General features: G+C 44.2%; 1 protein-coding gene across 1 annotated transcript in view; it reads right to left on the bottom strand.

Moving 5' to 3' along the window:
- Positions 1–18,655, bottom strand: part of LOC110499502 (cAMP and cAMP-inhibited cGMP 3',5'-cyclic phosphodiesterase 10A) — a 170,947-nt gene that overhangs the window by 65,161 nt on the left and 87,131 nt on the right. The window contains exon 3 of the mRNA XM_036956385.1: positions 8,530–8,567. Within this exon, the coding sequence (XP_036812280.1) occupies positions 8,530–8,567 (38 nt within the window). The remainder of the gene's footprint in view (positions 1–8,529; positions 8,568–18,655) is intronic.

Genomic DNA, 18,655 nt, shown 5'->3' with positions numbered 1-18,655 from the left:
TTGTTGGGCTTTGATTCCTCATGGTTGGGTTTTGCTCTGTTCAAGTAGGCTGTGATTTGGCTATGGTTTGATAAGGTTGTCAGTGGGCTGACTGGGAATGCTCTGAGAGACTCTGGGTTTAGGTCTGTGGCTTCCTGGGTGGCGCAGCGGTCTAAGACACTGCATCTCAGTGCAAGAGGTGTCACTACAGTCCCTGGTTTGAATCCAGGCTGCATCACATCTGGGTGTGATTGGGACTAGCATAGGGCGTCGCACAATTGGTCCAGCGTCGTCAAGGTTTTGCCGGGGTAGGCCATCATTGTAAATTAGAATTTGTTCTTAACTGACTTGTTAAATAAAGGTTCAATTAAAAAAAAAGTTGTCTTCAGTACTGCTGCAAAGGGATGCGCTGTACCTACTTTTGGAGTCCTCTTGAAGTCTACCATTGACTATGTACAGACTGAGCTGCAGGAGTTGTGATGTTGGTTGTTTTGTCATAGTTGTGTCTAGGGCGGCATATGGGGGAGGGAATGGTGTCACATCCAGGTTAGGTGTATGTCCCGCAGGTCACGCAGGTCTGGGCTGTGTGTCAGTTGCTGTGTGTCAGTTGTCAGCTGTGTCAGCTGTGTGTCAGTTGCTCTGTTGCTCCTGTGTAATGTGTTGGGGATGCGGTTGAGGGTGATGTCCTTTAGGGTCCTGGCGAAGGTGGGGACTGCGGGCTTGTGGAGGTGGACCTGGTCATAAAGGCTGTCCAAGTCCAGGGTGGAGTGGTGGGCCAGGTAGACATTAGGTTTTGAGACACAGTCAAGGGAAAGGCTTACGTTTACCCGCTGTGTCGTAGCAGGGTGGAAATATTTTTGTGGAATCAGGGTAGACATTTCCCCACTCGTGAGTTGGGGAAAGTGGAAGAAGCTTTATCAGTCACTTCCTTGAGTGTTGTGGCCACACTTCCCTGCTTTTCCCTCAGGTCATTTGTTTCTGTGTGAATTATTATGTGTCTGTGTGACCCTAGTTGGTCCTCAGATAGCAGGTCTTGGTGCCCAAACACCTGTGTGTTTGGGCACCAGAGTTTAGACACTGTGTGTTTGGGCACCAGAGTTTAGACACTGTGTGTTTGAGCACCAGAGTTTAGACACTGTGTTTTTGGGGAACAATGTATTTTGCTGTATGTATTTCCTGTTTCCTGTTTGAGTACATAAGAAGTACAATCTGTGGCTTTTTTGTGTCTTCAGTGTGTGTGGGAGGGGCTTGACAGGATGGGTGCTAGGAGCGGGTGGTGTCTCCTGGGTTGATGGGTCTTCATTTATCTGTTCTGCTGTGATGTTGAGGCTGTGGTCCGAGTCTAGGGTTGTTCTGCTAGCTTCTCTGCTGGGGTGGCCAGCTCTCTCATGGGTTGTTCTCTTTTGCAACTTCAAGTGCATCTTCTCCTGCCACTGGGCCTCCTTCTGCTCCTCCTCTTGTTCCTGTTGATGCTGTCTCACAGAGTGAACGCATGTCTCTATCCTCCTCCAGCTCTCTGGGTCTGATTGAAAGGACGTTGTTATGCTGGACTGTTGTCTGGGTCTGGTTGAGGGGGTGGTGTTGTGATGGACTGTTGTCTGGTTGAGGGGGTGGTGTTGTGCTGGACTGTTGTCTGGTTGACAGGGTGTTGTTGAGCTGGACTGTTGTCTGGGTCTGGTTGACGGGGTGTTGTTGAGCTGGACTGTTGTCTGGGTCTGGTTGACGGGGTGTTGTTGAGCTGGACTGTTGTCTGGGTCTGGTTGATGGGGTGGTGTTGAGCTGGACTGTTGTCTGGGTCTGGTTGATGGGGTGGTGTTGAGCTGGACTGTTGTCTGGTTGACGGGGTGTTGTTGTCTGGGTCTGGTTCAGGGGGTGTTGTTGTCTGGGTCTGGTTCAGGGGGTGTTGTTGTGCTGGAATGTTGTCTGGGTCTGGTTGAGGGGGTGTTGTTGTGATGGACTGTTGTCTGGGTCTGGTTGAGGGGGTGGTGTTGTGCTGGACTGTTGTCTGGTTGAGGGGATGTTGTTGTGATGGACTGTTGTCTGGGTCTGTTGACTGGAGTAAGGTGACCTGTTGTTCGAGCTCCACCTGCCTTACTTCCACCTGGGTGACCCTCTGCTTGGGGTTGCTCGTCTGTGGGGCTGTTTATGGATCTGGTCTGACACCCTCTGGCTGGGGGAGTCGTCACCAGGAGAGAGCTCCTCTTTGATTCTGTGATAGTTCAGCTGAACAGTTTGGGGTTGCCCTGTTCCAGAACATCCACTGGCATGGCGCAGTACAGGTTGACATTGGCTGTCTCAGTCCTCAGTCTCAGTTGTCTAGTATCCTGAATTTCCACCCATCGTTAACACCCCCCCCCCCCTTAACAGAGGGGTAGTGTGTTAATATAGCACTGTGCCATGCCAGGGGATGGTCTGGTTAATATAGCACTGTGCCATGCCAGGGGATGGTCTGGTTAATATAGCACTGTACCAGGGGATGGTCTGGTTAATATAGCACTGTGCCAGGGGATGGTCTGGTTAATATAGCACTGTACCATGCCAGGGGATGGTCTGGTTAATATAGCACTGTGCCAGGGGATGGTCTGGTTAATATAGCACTGTGCCATGCCAGGGGATGGTCTGGTTAATATAGCACTGTGCCATGCCAGGGGATGGTCTGGTTAATATAGCACTGTGCCATGCCAGGGGATGGTCTGGTTAATAAAGCACTGTGCCATGCCAGGGGATGGTCTGGTTAATATAGCACTGTGTCATGCCAGGGGATGGTCTGGTTAATATAGCACTGTGCCAGGGGATGGTCTGGTTAATATAGCACTGTGCCAGGGGATGGTCTGGTTAATATAGCACTGTACCATGCCAGGGGATGGTCTGGTTAATATAGCACTGTGCCAGGGGATGGTCTGGTTAATATAGCACTGTGCCATGCCAGGGGATGGTCTGGTTAATATAGCACTGTGCCATGCCAGGGGATGGTCTGGTTAATATAGCACTGTGCCATGCCAGGGGATGGTCTGGTTAATAAAGCACTGTGCCATGCCAGGGGATGGTCTGGTTAATATAGCACTGTGTCATGCCAGGGGATGGTTAGGTTAATATAGCACTGTGCCAGGGGGTGGTCTGGTTAATATAGCACTGTGCCATGCCAGGGGATGGTCTGGTTAATATAGCACAGTGCCAGGGGATGGTCTGGTTAATATAGCACTGTGCCATGCCAGGGGATGGTCTGGTTAATAAAGCACTGTGCCATGCCAGGGGATGGTCTGGTTAATATAGCACTGTGCCAGGGGATGGTCTGGTTAATATAGCACTGTGCCATGCCAGGGGATGGTCTGGTTAATATAGCACTGTACCATGCCAGGGGATGGTCTGGTTAATATAGCACTGTGCCATGCCAGGGGATGGTCTGGTTAATATAGCACAGTGCCAGGGGATGGTCTGTGAGGAAGATTAAGTTCCTTATGTGCAGCAGTCAGCAACTCTAGATTGTCCACGAGGAGCTTCGTTTTGTACTTTCTGTGCCTTCTCATTTTCTTTTTTTTGTTTTTTTACATCCAAGGGGTACTGTACTGTGATGACCTCTGAGGCCAAAGAGGCCTCTGCATTTGGGTGGGGGCGGCTGTGAAACTCTGCTGCCATTGTTGGGCTCAAAGTGCTTTCGTACATCTCACTTCACACCTCGCTGCAAATTGAAGTTGGAGCCGTTGTCTGTTCTCTCCTAGTTAAGCTTGGTCGCCTTAATGACTTAGCATTCAAAATATCAATTCAATTCAATACAAAAGGCTTTTTTGGCATGGGGAAAAAGAAGTGAAATAGAAATGAACAGTAAACATTACACTCACAGAAGTTCCAAAGGAATACAGACTTTTCTATGTCATATTATGTATATGTCATTACAGTGTCGTAATGATGTGCAAATAGTTCAAGTACAAAAGGGAAAATAAATCAACGTAAATATGGGTTGTTTTTACAATGGTGTTTGTTCTTCACTTCACGGCCCTTTTCTTGTGGTAACAGGTCACCAATCTTGCTGCTGTGATGGCACACTGTGGAATTTCAACCAGTAGATATGGGAGTTTATCAAAATTGGATTTGTTCTCAAATTCTTTGTGGGTCTGTGTAATCTGAGGGAAATATGTGTCTCTAATATGGTCATACATTTGGCAGGAGGTTAGGAAGTGCAGCTCAGTTTCCACCTCATTTTGTGGGCAGTGTTCATATAGACTGTCTTCTCTTGAGAGCCATGTCTGCCTACGGTGGCCTTTCTCAATAGCAAGGCTATGCTCACTGAGTCTGTACATAGTCAAAGCTTTCCTTCATTTTGGGTCAATCACAGTGGTCAGGTATTCTGCTTTGTAATAGCATTCTAGTTTGCTCAGTTTTTTGTTAATTCTTTCCAATGTGTCAAGTAATTATCTTTTTGTTTTCTCATGATTTGGTTGGGTCTAATTGTGTTGCTGTCCTGGGGCTCTGTGGGGTCTGTTTGTGTTTGTGAACAGAGCCCCAGGACCAGCTTGATTAGGGGACTCTTCTCGAGGTTCATCACTCTGTAGGTGATGGCTTTGTAATGGAAGGTTTGGGAATCATTTCCTTTTAGGTGGTTGTAGAATTGAACGTCTCTTTTCTGGATTTTGATAATTGCCGAATATCGGCGTAATTCTGCTCTGCATGCATTATTTGGTGTTCTACGTTGTACACGGAGGATATTTTTGCAGAATTCTGCATGCGAAGTCGCACTTTGGTGTTTGTCCCATTTAGTTAATTCTAGGTTGGTGAGCGGATCCCAGACCTCACAACCATAAAGGGCAATGGGTTCTATAACTGGTTCAAGTATTTTTAGCCAGATCCTAACTGGCATGTTGATTTGATGTTCCTTTTGATGGAGTAGAAGGCTCTTCTTGCCTTGTCGCTCAGATCGTTCACAGCTTTGTGGAAGTTACCTGTGGCGCTGATGTTTAGGCCGAGGTACAGTACATTAGGAAAGTATTCAGACCCCTTGACTTTTTCCACATTTTGTTACATTACAGCCTTCTTCTAAAATGGATTAAATAAAAAAAATGTCCTCATCATTCTACACGCAATAGCCCATAAAGACACCGCAAAAACAGTTTTTTTGCAGTTATTAAAAATAATAAACAGAAATACCTTATTTACATGAGTATTCAGACACTTTGCTATGAGAATCGAAATTGAACTCAGGTGCATCCTGTTTCCATTGATCATCCTTGAGATGTTTCTACAACTTGGAGTCCACCTGTGGTAAATTCAATTGATTGGATGTGATTTGGTAAGGCACACTCCTGTCTATATAAGGTCCCACAGTTGACAGTGCAGGTCAGAGCAAAAACCAAGCCATGAGGTTGAAGAAATTGTCCATAGAGCTCAGAGACAGCATTGTGTCAATGCACAGATCTGGGGAAGGGTACCAAAACATTTCTGCAGCATTGACGGTCCCCAAGAACACAGTGGCCTCCACCATTCCTAAATGATAGAAGTTTGGTACCACCAAGACTCTTCCTAGAGCTGGCCGCCCTGCCAAACTGAGCAATCGGGGGAGAAGGGCCTTGGTCAGGGAGGGAGGTGACCAAGAACCCGATGGTCAATCTGACAGAGCTCCAGAGTTCCTCTGTGGAGATGGGAGAATTTTCCAGAAGGACAACCATCTCTGCACCACTCCAACAATCCGGCATTTATGGTAGAGTGGCCAGACGGAAGCCACTCCTCAGTAAAATGCACATGACAGCCTGCTTGGAGTTTGCCAAAAGGCACCTAAGGACTCTCAGACCATGAGAAACAAGATTCTCTCAAACAAGATTGAACTATTTAGCCTGAATGCTAAGCGTCACGTCTGGAGGAAACCTGGCACCATCCCTACGGTGAAGCGTGGTGGCAGCATCATGCTGTGGGGATGTTTTTCAGAGGCAGGGACTGGGAGACTAGTCAGGATCGAGGGAAAGATGAATGGATCAAAGTACAGCGAGATCCTTGGTGAAAACCTGCTCCAGAGCACTCAGGACCTCAGACTGAGGCAAAGGTTCACCCTTCAACAGGACAACGACCCTAAGCACACAGCCAAGACAACGCAGGAGTAGCTTTGGGACAAGTCTCAATGTCCTTGAGTGGCCAAGCCAGAGCCCGGATTTGAACCCGATCAAACATCTCTGGAGACCTGAAAATAGCTGTGCAGCGAAGCTCTCCATCCAACAGAGCTTGAGAGGATCTGCAGAGAGGAAAAGGAGACACCTAAATACAGGTGTACCAAGCTTGTAGCATCATACCCAAGAAGACTCGAGGCTGTAATCACTGCCAAAGGTGCTTCAGCAAAGTAATGAGCAAAGGGTATGAATAGTTTTGTAAATGCATATTTCAGTTTTTATTTGTAATAAATTAGCAAGAAATGTGAATATTTTTGCTTTGTCATTATGGGGTATTGTGTGTAGATTGAGGGGGGGAAAAGAAGACTTAATCCATTTGAGGCTGTAACTTAACAATCATGAAACTCATGTAAATGTGATTTTCCTTTATATATTTCCTTTATATTTTTTTTTGTTGAAAGAAAAAGAAAAGCACATTTTTGTCCATTATAACAACATCAAATTGATCAGAAATACAGTGTAGACATTGTTAATGTTGTGAATGACTATTGTAGCTGGAAACGGCTGATTATTTTAATGGAATATCTACATAGGCGTACAGAGGCCCATTATCAGCAACCATCACTCCTGTGTTCCAATGGCACATTGTTTTAGCTAATCCCAAGTTTATCATTTTAAAAGGCTAATTGATCATTAGAAAACCCTTTTGCAATTATGTTAGCACAGCTGAAAACTATTGTGCTAATTAAAGAAGCAATAAAACTGGCCTTCGTTAGACTAGTTGAGTATTTGGAGCATCAGCATTTGCGGGTTTGATTACAGGCTCAAAATGGCCAGAAACAACGGATTTTCTTCTGAAACTCGTCAGTCTATTCTTCTTCTGAGCAAGTAAGGCTATTCCATGTGAGAAATTGTCAAGAAACTGAAGATCTCGTACACAGCTGTGAACTACTCCTTTCACAGAACAGAGCAAACTGGCCCTAACCAGAATAGAAAGAGGAGGGGGAGGCCCCGGTGCACAACTGAGCAAGAGGAAAAGTACATTAGAGTTTCTAGCTTGAGAAACAGACGCCTCAACAGGAGCTCAACTAGCAGCTTCATTAAATAGTACCCGCAAAACACCAGTCTCAAGGTCAACAGTGAAGAGACGACTCCGGGATGCTGGCCTTCTAGGCAGAGTTGCAAAGAAAAAGCCATATCTCAGTTAGTCTGGTTGGATGCTACATAAAAAGTTAAAACAGACAGACGGACAGACGGACACACGGACACACAGACACACAGACGGACAGACGGACAGACGGACACACAGACACACAGACAGACAGACACACAGACACACAGACAGACAGACAGACAGACAGACCGACACACAGACACACAGACACACAGACAGACAGACAGACAGACACACAGACAGACAGACACACAGACAGACCGACACACAGACACACAGACAGACAGACAGACCGACACACAGACAGACAGACACACAGACACACAGACACACAGACAGACAGACAGACAGACAGACAGACAGACAGACAGACACACAGACACACAGACAGACAGACAGACCGACACACAGACAGACAGACAGACAGACAGACAGACAGACAGACAGACAGACAGACAGACAGACAGACACACAGACACACAGACAGACAGACAGACAGACAGACAGACAGACACACAGACACACAGACAGACAGACAGACCGACACACAGACAGACAGACACACAGACACACAGACACACAGACAGACAGACAGACAGACAGACAGACAGACAGACACACAGACACACAGACAGACAGACAGACCGACACACAGACAGACAGACAGACAGACAGACAGACAGACAGACAGACAGACACACAGACACACAGACACACAGACAGACAGACAGACAGACAGACAGACAGACAGACAGACACACAGACACACAGACAGACAGACAGACAGACAGACAGACAGACACACAGACAGACACACAGACAGACAGACAGACAGACAGACAGACAGACAGACAGACAGACAGACAGACAGACACACAGACAGACAGACAGACAGACAGACAGACACACAGACAGACACACAGACAGACAGACCGACACACAGACACACAGACACACAGACAGACAGACAGACAGACCGACACACAGACAGACAGACAGACAGACAGACACACAGACAGACAGACAGACAGACAGACAGACACACAGACAGACCGACAGACGGACAGACCGACACACAGACAGACACACAGACCGACAGACAGACAGACAGACGGACAGACCGACAGACAGACAGACACACAGACCGACAGACAGACGGACAGACCGACAGACAGACACACAGACAGACAGACAGACAGACCGACAGACAGACAGACGGACCGACAGACAGACACACAGACAGACAGACAGACCGACAGACAGACAGACGGACGCAACACTTACCCTGCTGCCTTCTTTAGCTGATGATGATGATGACGTGTCTGAAAGAAGAAGATGAAACAAACTGTTACACTGCAGTGGAGGAGACAAGGCAACAAGACAAAGGAAACAAGGAGACTAGCTAGGAGACATGGTCCCAGAATTCATGTGCTCATTACAACAAAACTCAGCAAAAAAAGAAACGTCCCTTTTTCAGGACCCTGTCTTTCAAAGATAAATCGTAACAATCCAAATAAATTCACAGATCTTCATTGTAAAGGGTTTAAACACTGTTTCTCTAACTTCACAGATCTTCATTGTAAAGGGTTTAAACACTGTTTCTCTAACTTCACAGATCTTCATTGTAAAGGGTTTAAACACTGTTTCCCATGGTTTTCAATGAACCATAAACAATTAATGAACATGCACCTGTGGAACGGTCGTTAAGACACTAACAGCTTACAGACGGTAGGCAATAAGTGCTCTTCACTGACGAGTTGCGGTTTTGTCTCACCAGGGGTGATGGTCGGATTTGCATTTATCATTGAAGAAATGAGCGTTACACCGAGGCCTGTACTCTGGAGTGGGATTGATTTGGAGGTGGAGGGTCTGTCATGGTCTGAGGCAGTGTGTCACAGCATCATCGGACTGAGCTTGTTGTCATTGCAGGCAATCACAACGTTATATGTTATAATGTAGCCTAAACACCGATCAGAAACATTTAGCATGTTATAATGTAACCTAAATCACTGATCAGAAACATGTAGCATGCTATAATGTAGCCTAAATCCCTGATCAGAAACATGTAGCATGCTATAATGTAGCCTAAATCACTGATCAGAAACATTTAGCATGCTATAATATAGCCTAAATCACTGATCAGAAACATTTAGCATGCTATAATGTAGCCTAAATCACTGATCAGAAACATTTAGCATGCTATAATGTAGCCTAAATCACTGATCAGAAACATTTAGCATGCTATAATGTAGCCTAAATCACTGATCAGAAACATTTAACATGCTATAATGTAGCCTAAATCACTGATCAGAAACATTTAGCATGTTATAATGTAGCCTAAATCACCGATCAGAAACATTTAGCATGTTATAATGTAGCCTAAATCACTGATCAGAAACATTTAGCATGTTATAATGTAGCCTAAATCACCGATCAGAAACATTTAGCATGTTATAATGTAACCTAAATCACTGATCAGAAACATGTAGCATGCTATAATGTAGCCTAAATCACCGATCAGAAACATTTAGCATGTTATAATGTAACCTAAATCACTGATCAGAAACATGTAGCATGCTATAATGTAGCCTAAATCACCGATCAGAAACATTTAGCATGTTATAATGTAGCCTAAATCACCGATCAGAAACATTTAACATGCTATAATGTAGCCTAAATCACTGATCAGAAACATTTAGCATGCTATAATGTAGCCTAAATCACTGATCAGAAACATTTAGCATGCTATAATGTAGCCTAAATCAAGAGTTATCTATCACTGATCAGAAACATTTAGCATGCTATAATGTAGCATAAATCACTGATCAGAAACATTTAGCATGCTATAATGTAGCCTAAATCACTGATCAGAAACATGTAGCAGTGTAGTCCTGTGGTTATTGAAACTCCAAAAGCCTGCGGAGGAAGTTGTGAAATATGAACCTGATATGAACCTTATTTTGAAAATAGGATTAATGGGTGTCATGATGAAGATAAGTCTCTACGCTCATTAACATAGTAGAGTTGGAAAGAAACATGGATCAAAAAAGCATCTGGTCTGTTTAAAAATATCACACCCCCCCCCCCCGAATTTTGTCTCATCGCTGCAACTCCCCAACAGACTCGGGAGAGGCAAAGGTTGAGAGCAGGGCTGGACCCTTTGGGCTGGACCCAAGGTAATAGTTGATACAATGTTTCAAGTTCGTTGCAGACAGGCCATGTGTAGCCAAAGCGATTTATAGGATATTTATTTTTATCAGGATATTGGAGGCTGCAATGTTTTTATTTGCTGGCTTTATGTAGCCTATTTGTTACATAATTGGCAACAGAAGTTCGTTTTTAAGTTTGCATCATTTTCATTTAGAATTGGATAGAATTTTGATTACTACAAACTACATGACAATGATTTTGAGATATGACGGCATTATTATAAATTAAATTAAACTGTTTCACGAAAATGTGCATATGAAAACCATAACTGGCATGCAGATTGGTAGAAATTGTAAAATAAACTAGCATTCGACATGACTCCTCGTGTCGCATCTTACCGGGCAACTTCAGGAGAGTAACGTCAGAATCTGAGCCAGCCAGCAGGAGCGGGAGGAGAACAGTTGGGTCAGCTGAATTTTTTTTAAATTCTGGCTATCTAGATCTCTGACACCCTCTTGAGGCGTTTGACTTAAAGCATTAGACAAGCTCAATACATATACAGTAGTTGATTTTATTAAAACACATGGGGTGTGTCTATCTATGGATAAAACAAGTTTAAAAATGTAGACCCAAACGATTGGTGGAAAGAACAGATGTCTTTCGGTCGACCAAGATTTTGTTTGTTTGTCGGGGACAGCCCTACTGATCGGGTCGATGTGTCTGGTCTGTGTTTTGAACAAAAAAACTAATTCATTGTTTAATTTGCATGCCGCAGCCATGGTTACACAAACCTTTAACAATTAAACAATTAAACAATTAAACTCTATGTATGTTATTTTTATTAGTCTGTTGTTTCTTCTTATGTATGTGTCTAAACCAATAACAATTTTATAATTATTTATATATTTTTTATGATTTAAAAAAAAATAAAAAATGTACAGCCAAAATACCGTAAATCCTATGTGAAAGCAGCATTTGTAACATGTGAAGGGGGCTGTATTGTGTGTCTCGAAGGAAGACGGAGCTGTCGTGTGTTTGTTGTTTTAAACATTCCTTCAGAGAGCACTGGCTTTCCAAACCTAGCCCAGGGAGCTATTTTAGACTGAAGCACAGCAGTAAGTCCTCACAATGACGTCAATGCAGAACCACAATGCTATAGGCCCAATCCCAACGTATGTGTGTGTGTGTGGGGGGGGGGGGACCTAAATCATAAAACAAGGAACATTCTCCCTCGAGGTGACATTTCCCAAAAGCTTTAGGGTTGTATTTACAATTAGGGTTAGTGTTAGAAATAGGGTAAGGGGTTAGTGGTTAGGTTTAGGCTTTGGGTTATGGGTTAGGCTTATGGGTTAAGGTTAGGGTTACAGTTAGGTTTAGGGTTAGTGGTTATGTTTTGGGTTAAGGGTTACGGGTTAAGCTTAGGCTTAGGTTTAGGGTTAGTGGTTAGGTTTAGGGTTAGTGGTTAGTGGTTAGGTTAAGGGGTTGAGGTTAGGGTTAAGTTTAGGGCTAGGGTTAGGTTTTGGGTTAAGGGTTACGTTTAGGTTAAGGGTTACGGTTAGGTTTAGGTTGGGTTAAGGGTTAGGGTTAGGGGTTAGGGTTAAGGTTAGGGTAAGGTATACTGCTATAGGCCCAACCCCAACAGCAGACCAAGACTGAATTACAACTGTAAACTTACTATATGATACCACACACATCCTGCATACTACCACACACATCCTGCATACTACCACACACATCATGCATACTACCACACACATTCTGCATACTACCAAACACATACTGCATACTACCACACGCATCCTGCTTACTAACACACAAATCCTGCATACTACCACACACATGCTGCATTCTACCACACACATCCTGCATACTACCACACACATCCTGCATACTACCACACACATCCTGCATACTACCACACACATCCTGCATACTACCACACACATTCTGCATACTACCACACAAATCCTGCATACTACCAAACACATCCTGCATACTACCACACACATCCTGCATACTACCACACACATCATGCATACTACCACACACATCCTGCATACTACCACACACATCCTGCATACTACCACACACATCCTGCATACTACCACACACATCCTGCATACTACCACACACATCCTGCATACTACCACACACATCCTGCATTCTACCACACACATCCTGCATACTACCACACACATCCTGCATACTACCACACACATCCTGCATATTACCACACACATCCAGCATACTACCACACACATCTTGCATACTACCACACACACACACACACACACACACACACACACACATACTGCATACTACCACACACATCCAGCATACTACCACACACATCTTGCATACTACCACACACACACACACACACATACTGCATACTACCACACACACACACACACATACTGCATACTACCACACACATCCTGTATACTACCACACACACACATACTGCATACTACCACACACACACATACTGCATACTACCACACACACACATACTGCATACTACCACACACACACACACATACTGCATACTACCACACACATACTGCATGCTACCACACACACACACACACACATACTGCATACTACCACACACACACACATACTACCACACACACACATACTGCATACTACCACACACATACTGCACACTACCACACACACACTGCATACTACCACACACACACATACTGCATACTACCACACATACTGCATACTACCGCACACACACACACACACACACATACTGCATACTACCGCACACACACGTACTGCATACTACCGCACACACACACACACACACACACACACACACACACACACACACACACACACACACACACACACACACACACACAGACACATATACACACACATACTACCACACACACACATACTGCATACTACCACACACACACACACACACATACTACCACACACACACATACTACATACTACCACACACACACACACACACTACCACACACACACACACATACTACCACACACACACATACTGCATACTACCACACACACACACATACTACCACACACATACTGCATACTACCACACACACACACATACTACCACACACACACACACACACACACACATACTGCATACTACCACACACACACACATACTACCACACACACACACATACTACCACACACACACACACACACACACACACACACACACACTGCATACTACCACACACACACACATACTACCACACACACACACACATATACTACCACACACACACACATACTACCACACACACACACACACACACACACACACTGCATACTACCACACACACACACATACTACCACACACACACACATACTACCACACACCCTCCCTCCTCCTATCCTCTAATATTCCATACTACCACACACACACATACTGCATACTACCACACACACACACATACTGCATACTACCACACACACACACATACTACCACACACACACACATACTACCACACACACACATACTGCATACTACCACACACACACACACATACTACCACACACACACACACACACATACTACCACACACACACACATACTGCATACTACCACACACACACACACACACATACTACCACACACACACACATACTACCACACACACACATACTGCATACTACCACACACACACATACATACTACCACACACACACACACACACATACTACCACACACACACACACATACTACCACACCCACACACATACTGCATACTATCACACACACACACACATACTGCCACACACAAACATACTGCATACTACCACACACACACACATATTGCATACTACCACACACACACACATACTGCATACTACCACACACACACACATACTACCACACACACACACATACTACCACACACACACACACATACTACCACACACACACACATACTACCACACACACACACACACACACATACTGCATAATACCACACACACACACACACATATTACCACACACACATACTGCATACTACCACATACATTTTACCACACACACCCATACTGCATACTACCACACACACATACTACCACACACCCTCCCTCCTCCTATCCTCTACTAATCCATACTACCACACACCCTCCCTGAAGATCCTCTACTACTCCATACTACCACACACCCTCCCTGAAGATCCTCTACTAATCCATACTACCACACACCCTCCCTGAAGATCCTCTAATAATAAGACATATTATTCATTTATTTTTCCAGAAAGAAATTCAGTTGTGCGGATAAAAGATAAAAAATAAAGATAAATAAATATACATATAAATAAATATATAAAATTCAAACATGACCGAACCAAATCAAACTCTAACACGGTGTCATAACACCTTTGTCAGCTAACAGGCCTGCGGATTAATGACTGTTGTATCGGGACACTTTAAAGGAAATGATACCACACATACAGTTAGTCGGTGTGAACAAGCTTCCTCATTGGTCAGTCAGCATTAACACTGTCACAGAGACATAGTCCAGTAGCCCCTCTGATAGTCACATATATTAAGAGACAGTGAGAGGCCCACAGTGCTCTGAGAGAGACAGAGAGAGAGAGAGAGGGAGAGGGAGGGAGAGAGAGAGAGAGAGAGAGAGATAGAGAGAGAGAGAGAGGCCCACCTTGCTCTGAGAGAGACAGATAGAGAGAGAGAGAGAGAGACAGAGAGAGGCCCACGGTGCTCTGAGAGAGGCAGAGAGAGGCCCACAGTGCCGTGAGAGAAACAAAGAGAGAAAGAGAGAGAGAGAGAGACAGAGAGAGAGAGACAGAGAGGGGCCCACAGGGAGGGAGGGAGAGAGAGAGAGAGAGAGAGAGAGAGAGAGAGAGAGAGAGAGAGAGAGAGAGAGAGAGAGAGAGAGAGAGAGAGAGAGAGAGAGAGAGAGAGAGAGAGAGAGAGAGAGAGAGAGACCCACAGGCCCACAGGCCCACAGTGCTCTGAGAGAGAGAGGCCCACGGTGCTCTGAGAGAGACAGGCCCACGGTGCTCTGAGAGAGAGAGGCCCACGGTGCTCTGAGAGAGAGAGGCCCACATTGCTCTGAGAGAGACAGACAGAGAGAGAGAGAGAGAGAGAGGCCCACAATGCTTTGAGAGAGAGACAGAGAGAGGCCCACAATGCTTTGAGAGAGAGACAGAGAGAGGCCCACAATGCTTTGAGAGAGAGACAGAGGGAGGCCCACAATGCTTTGAGAGAGAAAGAGGTCCACGGTGCTTTGAGAGAGAAAGAGGTACACGGTGCCTTCACTATGGTGAATCACTAAAACAATACAGAAATACACTACGGAAAAGGAAGGAACAGCAGTCAGAAATCAGCTCAATGTAATTGAAGAATCCATAGACAAACACAAAGAGTTATCTATCCAAAATAGAGATGTATGGGTAAACCACTTCTCCATTCTCTTTTGGCTCTATAACAAAGAATAAAGAGCAAAAACATATACATGATCAAATACAGATCTTATAATCAGCTATTAAAGACTACCAGAACCCACTGGATTCTCCAATTACATAGAATGAGCTACAGGACAAAATACAAACCCTCCAACCCAAAAAGGCACGTGGTGTTTTATTATAATATATTTTTAACATTTATTTAACCAGGAAGGGCTCATTGAGATTTAAAATCTCATTTTCAAGAGCGTCCTGGCCAAGATAGGCAGCACCAAGTCATTACAAAAAATTCTAGTAAAAACAATTGAATTCACAAGATTATAAGACAGCAAATTCAAAACATTGACAGGTCAGGGAATCAGCCTCAAAATCCTTCATCAGTGATTTAAAAACACCAATCGGGACAAGTTCTTCCAGTTTAAAAGTATTTTGTAAGGCGTTCCAAGACGATGGCGTAGAGGGCATAAAAGCCCTTTTACCAAATTCAGTTCGGACATTTGGAACAGTTAGCAGGATAAAACCCTTCAACCCAAAAAGGCCTGTGGTGTTGATGGTATCCTCAATGAAATGATCAAATATACAGACAACAAATTCCAATTGGCTATACTAAAACTCTTTAACATCCTCAGCTCTGGCATCTTCCCCAATATTTGGAACCAATCACTGATCACCCCAATCCACAAAAGTGGAGACAAATTTGACCCCAATAACTACCGTGGGATATGCGTCAACAGCAACCTTGGGAAAATCCTCTGCGTTATCATTAACAGCAGACTCGTACATTTCCTCAATGAAAACAATGTACTGAGCAAATGTCAAATTGGCTTTTTACCAAATTACCGTACAACAGACCATGTATTCACCCTGCACATTCTAATTGACAACCAAACAAACCAAAACAAAGGCAAAGTCTTCTCATGCTTTGTTGATTTAAAAAAAAAAAGAAGCTTTCGACTCAATTTGGCATGAGGGTCTGCTATGCAAATGTATAGAAAGTGGTGTTGGGGGTAAAACATACGACATTATAAAATCCATGTAGACAAACAACAAGTATGTGGTTAAAATTGGCAAAGTAACATTTCTTCCCACATGGTCGTGGGGTGAGACAGGGGTGAGACAGGGGTGCAGCTTAAGCCCCACCCTCTTCAACATATATATCAATGAATTGGCGAGGGCACTAGAAAAGTCTGCAGCACCCGGCCTCCCCCTACTAGAATCTGAAGTCAAATGTCTGCTGTTTGCTGATGATCTGGTGCTTCTGTCACCAACCAAGGAGGGCCTACAGCAGCACCTAGATCTTCTGCACAGATTCTGTCAGACTTGGGCCCAGACAGTAAATCTCAGTAACACAAAAATATTTGTGTTCCAAAAAAGGTCCAGTCGCCAGGACCACAGATACAAATATCATCTGGAAACCGTTGTCCTAGAGCACACAAAAAACTATACATACCTCGGCCTAAACATCAGCGCCACAGGTAACTTTCACAAAGCCGTGAACAATCTGAGACGATGCCATGAAAAGGAACATAAAATTCAACATACTAATTAGGAACTGGCTAAAAATACTTGAATCAGTTATAGAACCCATTGTCCTTTATGGTCCTGAGGCTATGTTCACAAACACAAACAGACCCCACAGAGCCCCAGGACAGCAGCACAATTAGACCAAACCAAATCATGAGAAAACAAAAAGATAATTACTTGACACATGGGAAAGAATTAACCAAACAAACTGAGCAAACTAGAATGCTATTTGGCCCTAAACAGAGAGTACACAGTGGCAGAATACCTGACCACTGTGACTGACCAACAATTAAGGAAAGCTTTGACTATGTACAGACTCTGTGAGCATAGCCTTGCTAATGAGAGAGGCCGCCATAGGCAGACATGGCTCTCAAGAGAAGACAGGCTATTTGCACACTGCCCACAAAATGAGGTGGAAACTGAGCTGCACTTCCTAACCTCCTGCCCAATGTATGACCATATTAGAGACACATATGTCCCTCAGATTTCACAGGCCCACAAAGAATTAGAAAAAACAAATCAAATTTTGATACAACAGTGTGTCATCACAGCAACAAAATGTGTGACCTGTTGCCACAAGAAACACCATTGTAAATACAACTCATATTTATGTTTATTTATTTTCCTTTTTGTACTTTAACTATTTGCACATCATTACAACACTGTATAAATACATAATATGACATTTTAAATGTCTCTATTCCTTTGGAACCTTTGTAAGTGTAATGTTTTCTGTTCACTAGCTTTATTGGCAATGTGAACATACTGTATGTTTCCCATGCCAATGAAGCCCATTGAATTAGGAGAGGCCCACAGTGTTTTGAGAGCGAGAGAGGGAGAGAGAGAGAGAGAGAGAGAGAGAGAGAGAGAGAGAGAGAGAGAGAGAGAGAGAGAGAGACAGAGAGAGAGAGAGAGGGAGAGAGAGAGAGAGAGATAGGGAAAAAAGGCCCACAGTGTTTTGAGAGAGAGAGAGAGAGAGAGAGAGAGAGAGAGAGAGGGAGAGAGAGAGAGAGAGATAGGGAAAAAAGGCCCACAGTGTTTTGAGAGGAAGTGAGGCCCACAGCACTTAGAGAGAGAAACCTTAACATTAAACAAAAATATATATTAGAGAAAAACTCAGCTCCCTAAAACACCCAAATGACACGGGCGGAACTATCAAAGAAAATACAAAACCTTAAACCTGGAAAGGCCTGTGGCATCAACATCTACAGCATCAATAATGAAATGCTTTGAAACACTGTGCTCCTGCAGGATGCCATAGTAAAACTACTCAACCTGGTTTAGGAG

The sequence above is a fragment of the Oncorhynchus mykiss genome, chromosome 20 (genome assembly GCF_013265735.2).
Source record: "Oncorhynchus mykiss isolate Arlee chromosome 20, USDA_OmykA_1.1, whole genome shotgun sequence".
NCBI classification, from domain to species: domain Eukaryota; kingdom Metazoa; phylum Chordata; class Actinopteri; order Salmoniformes; family Salmonidae; genus Oncorhynchus; species Oncorhynchus mykiss.
Note: the sequence above shows the minus strand (reverse complement) of the source record. Positions and strands in the feature narration are given on the sequence as shown.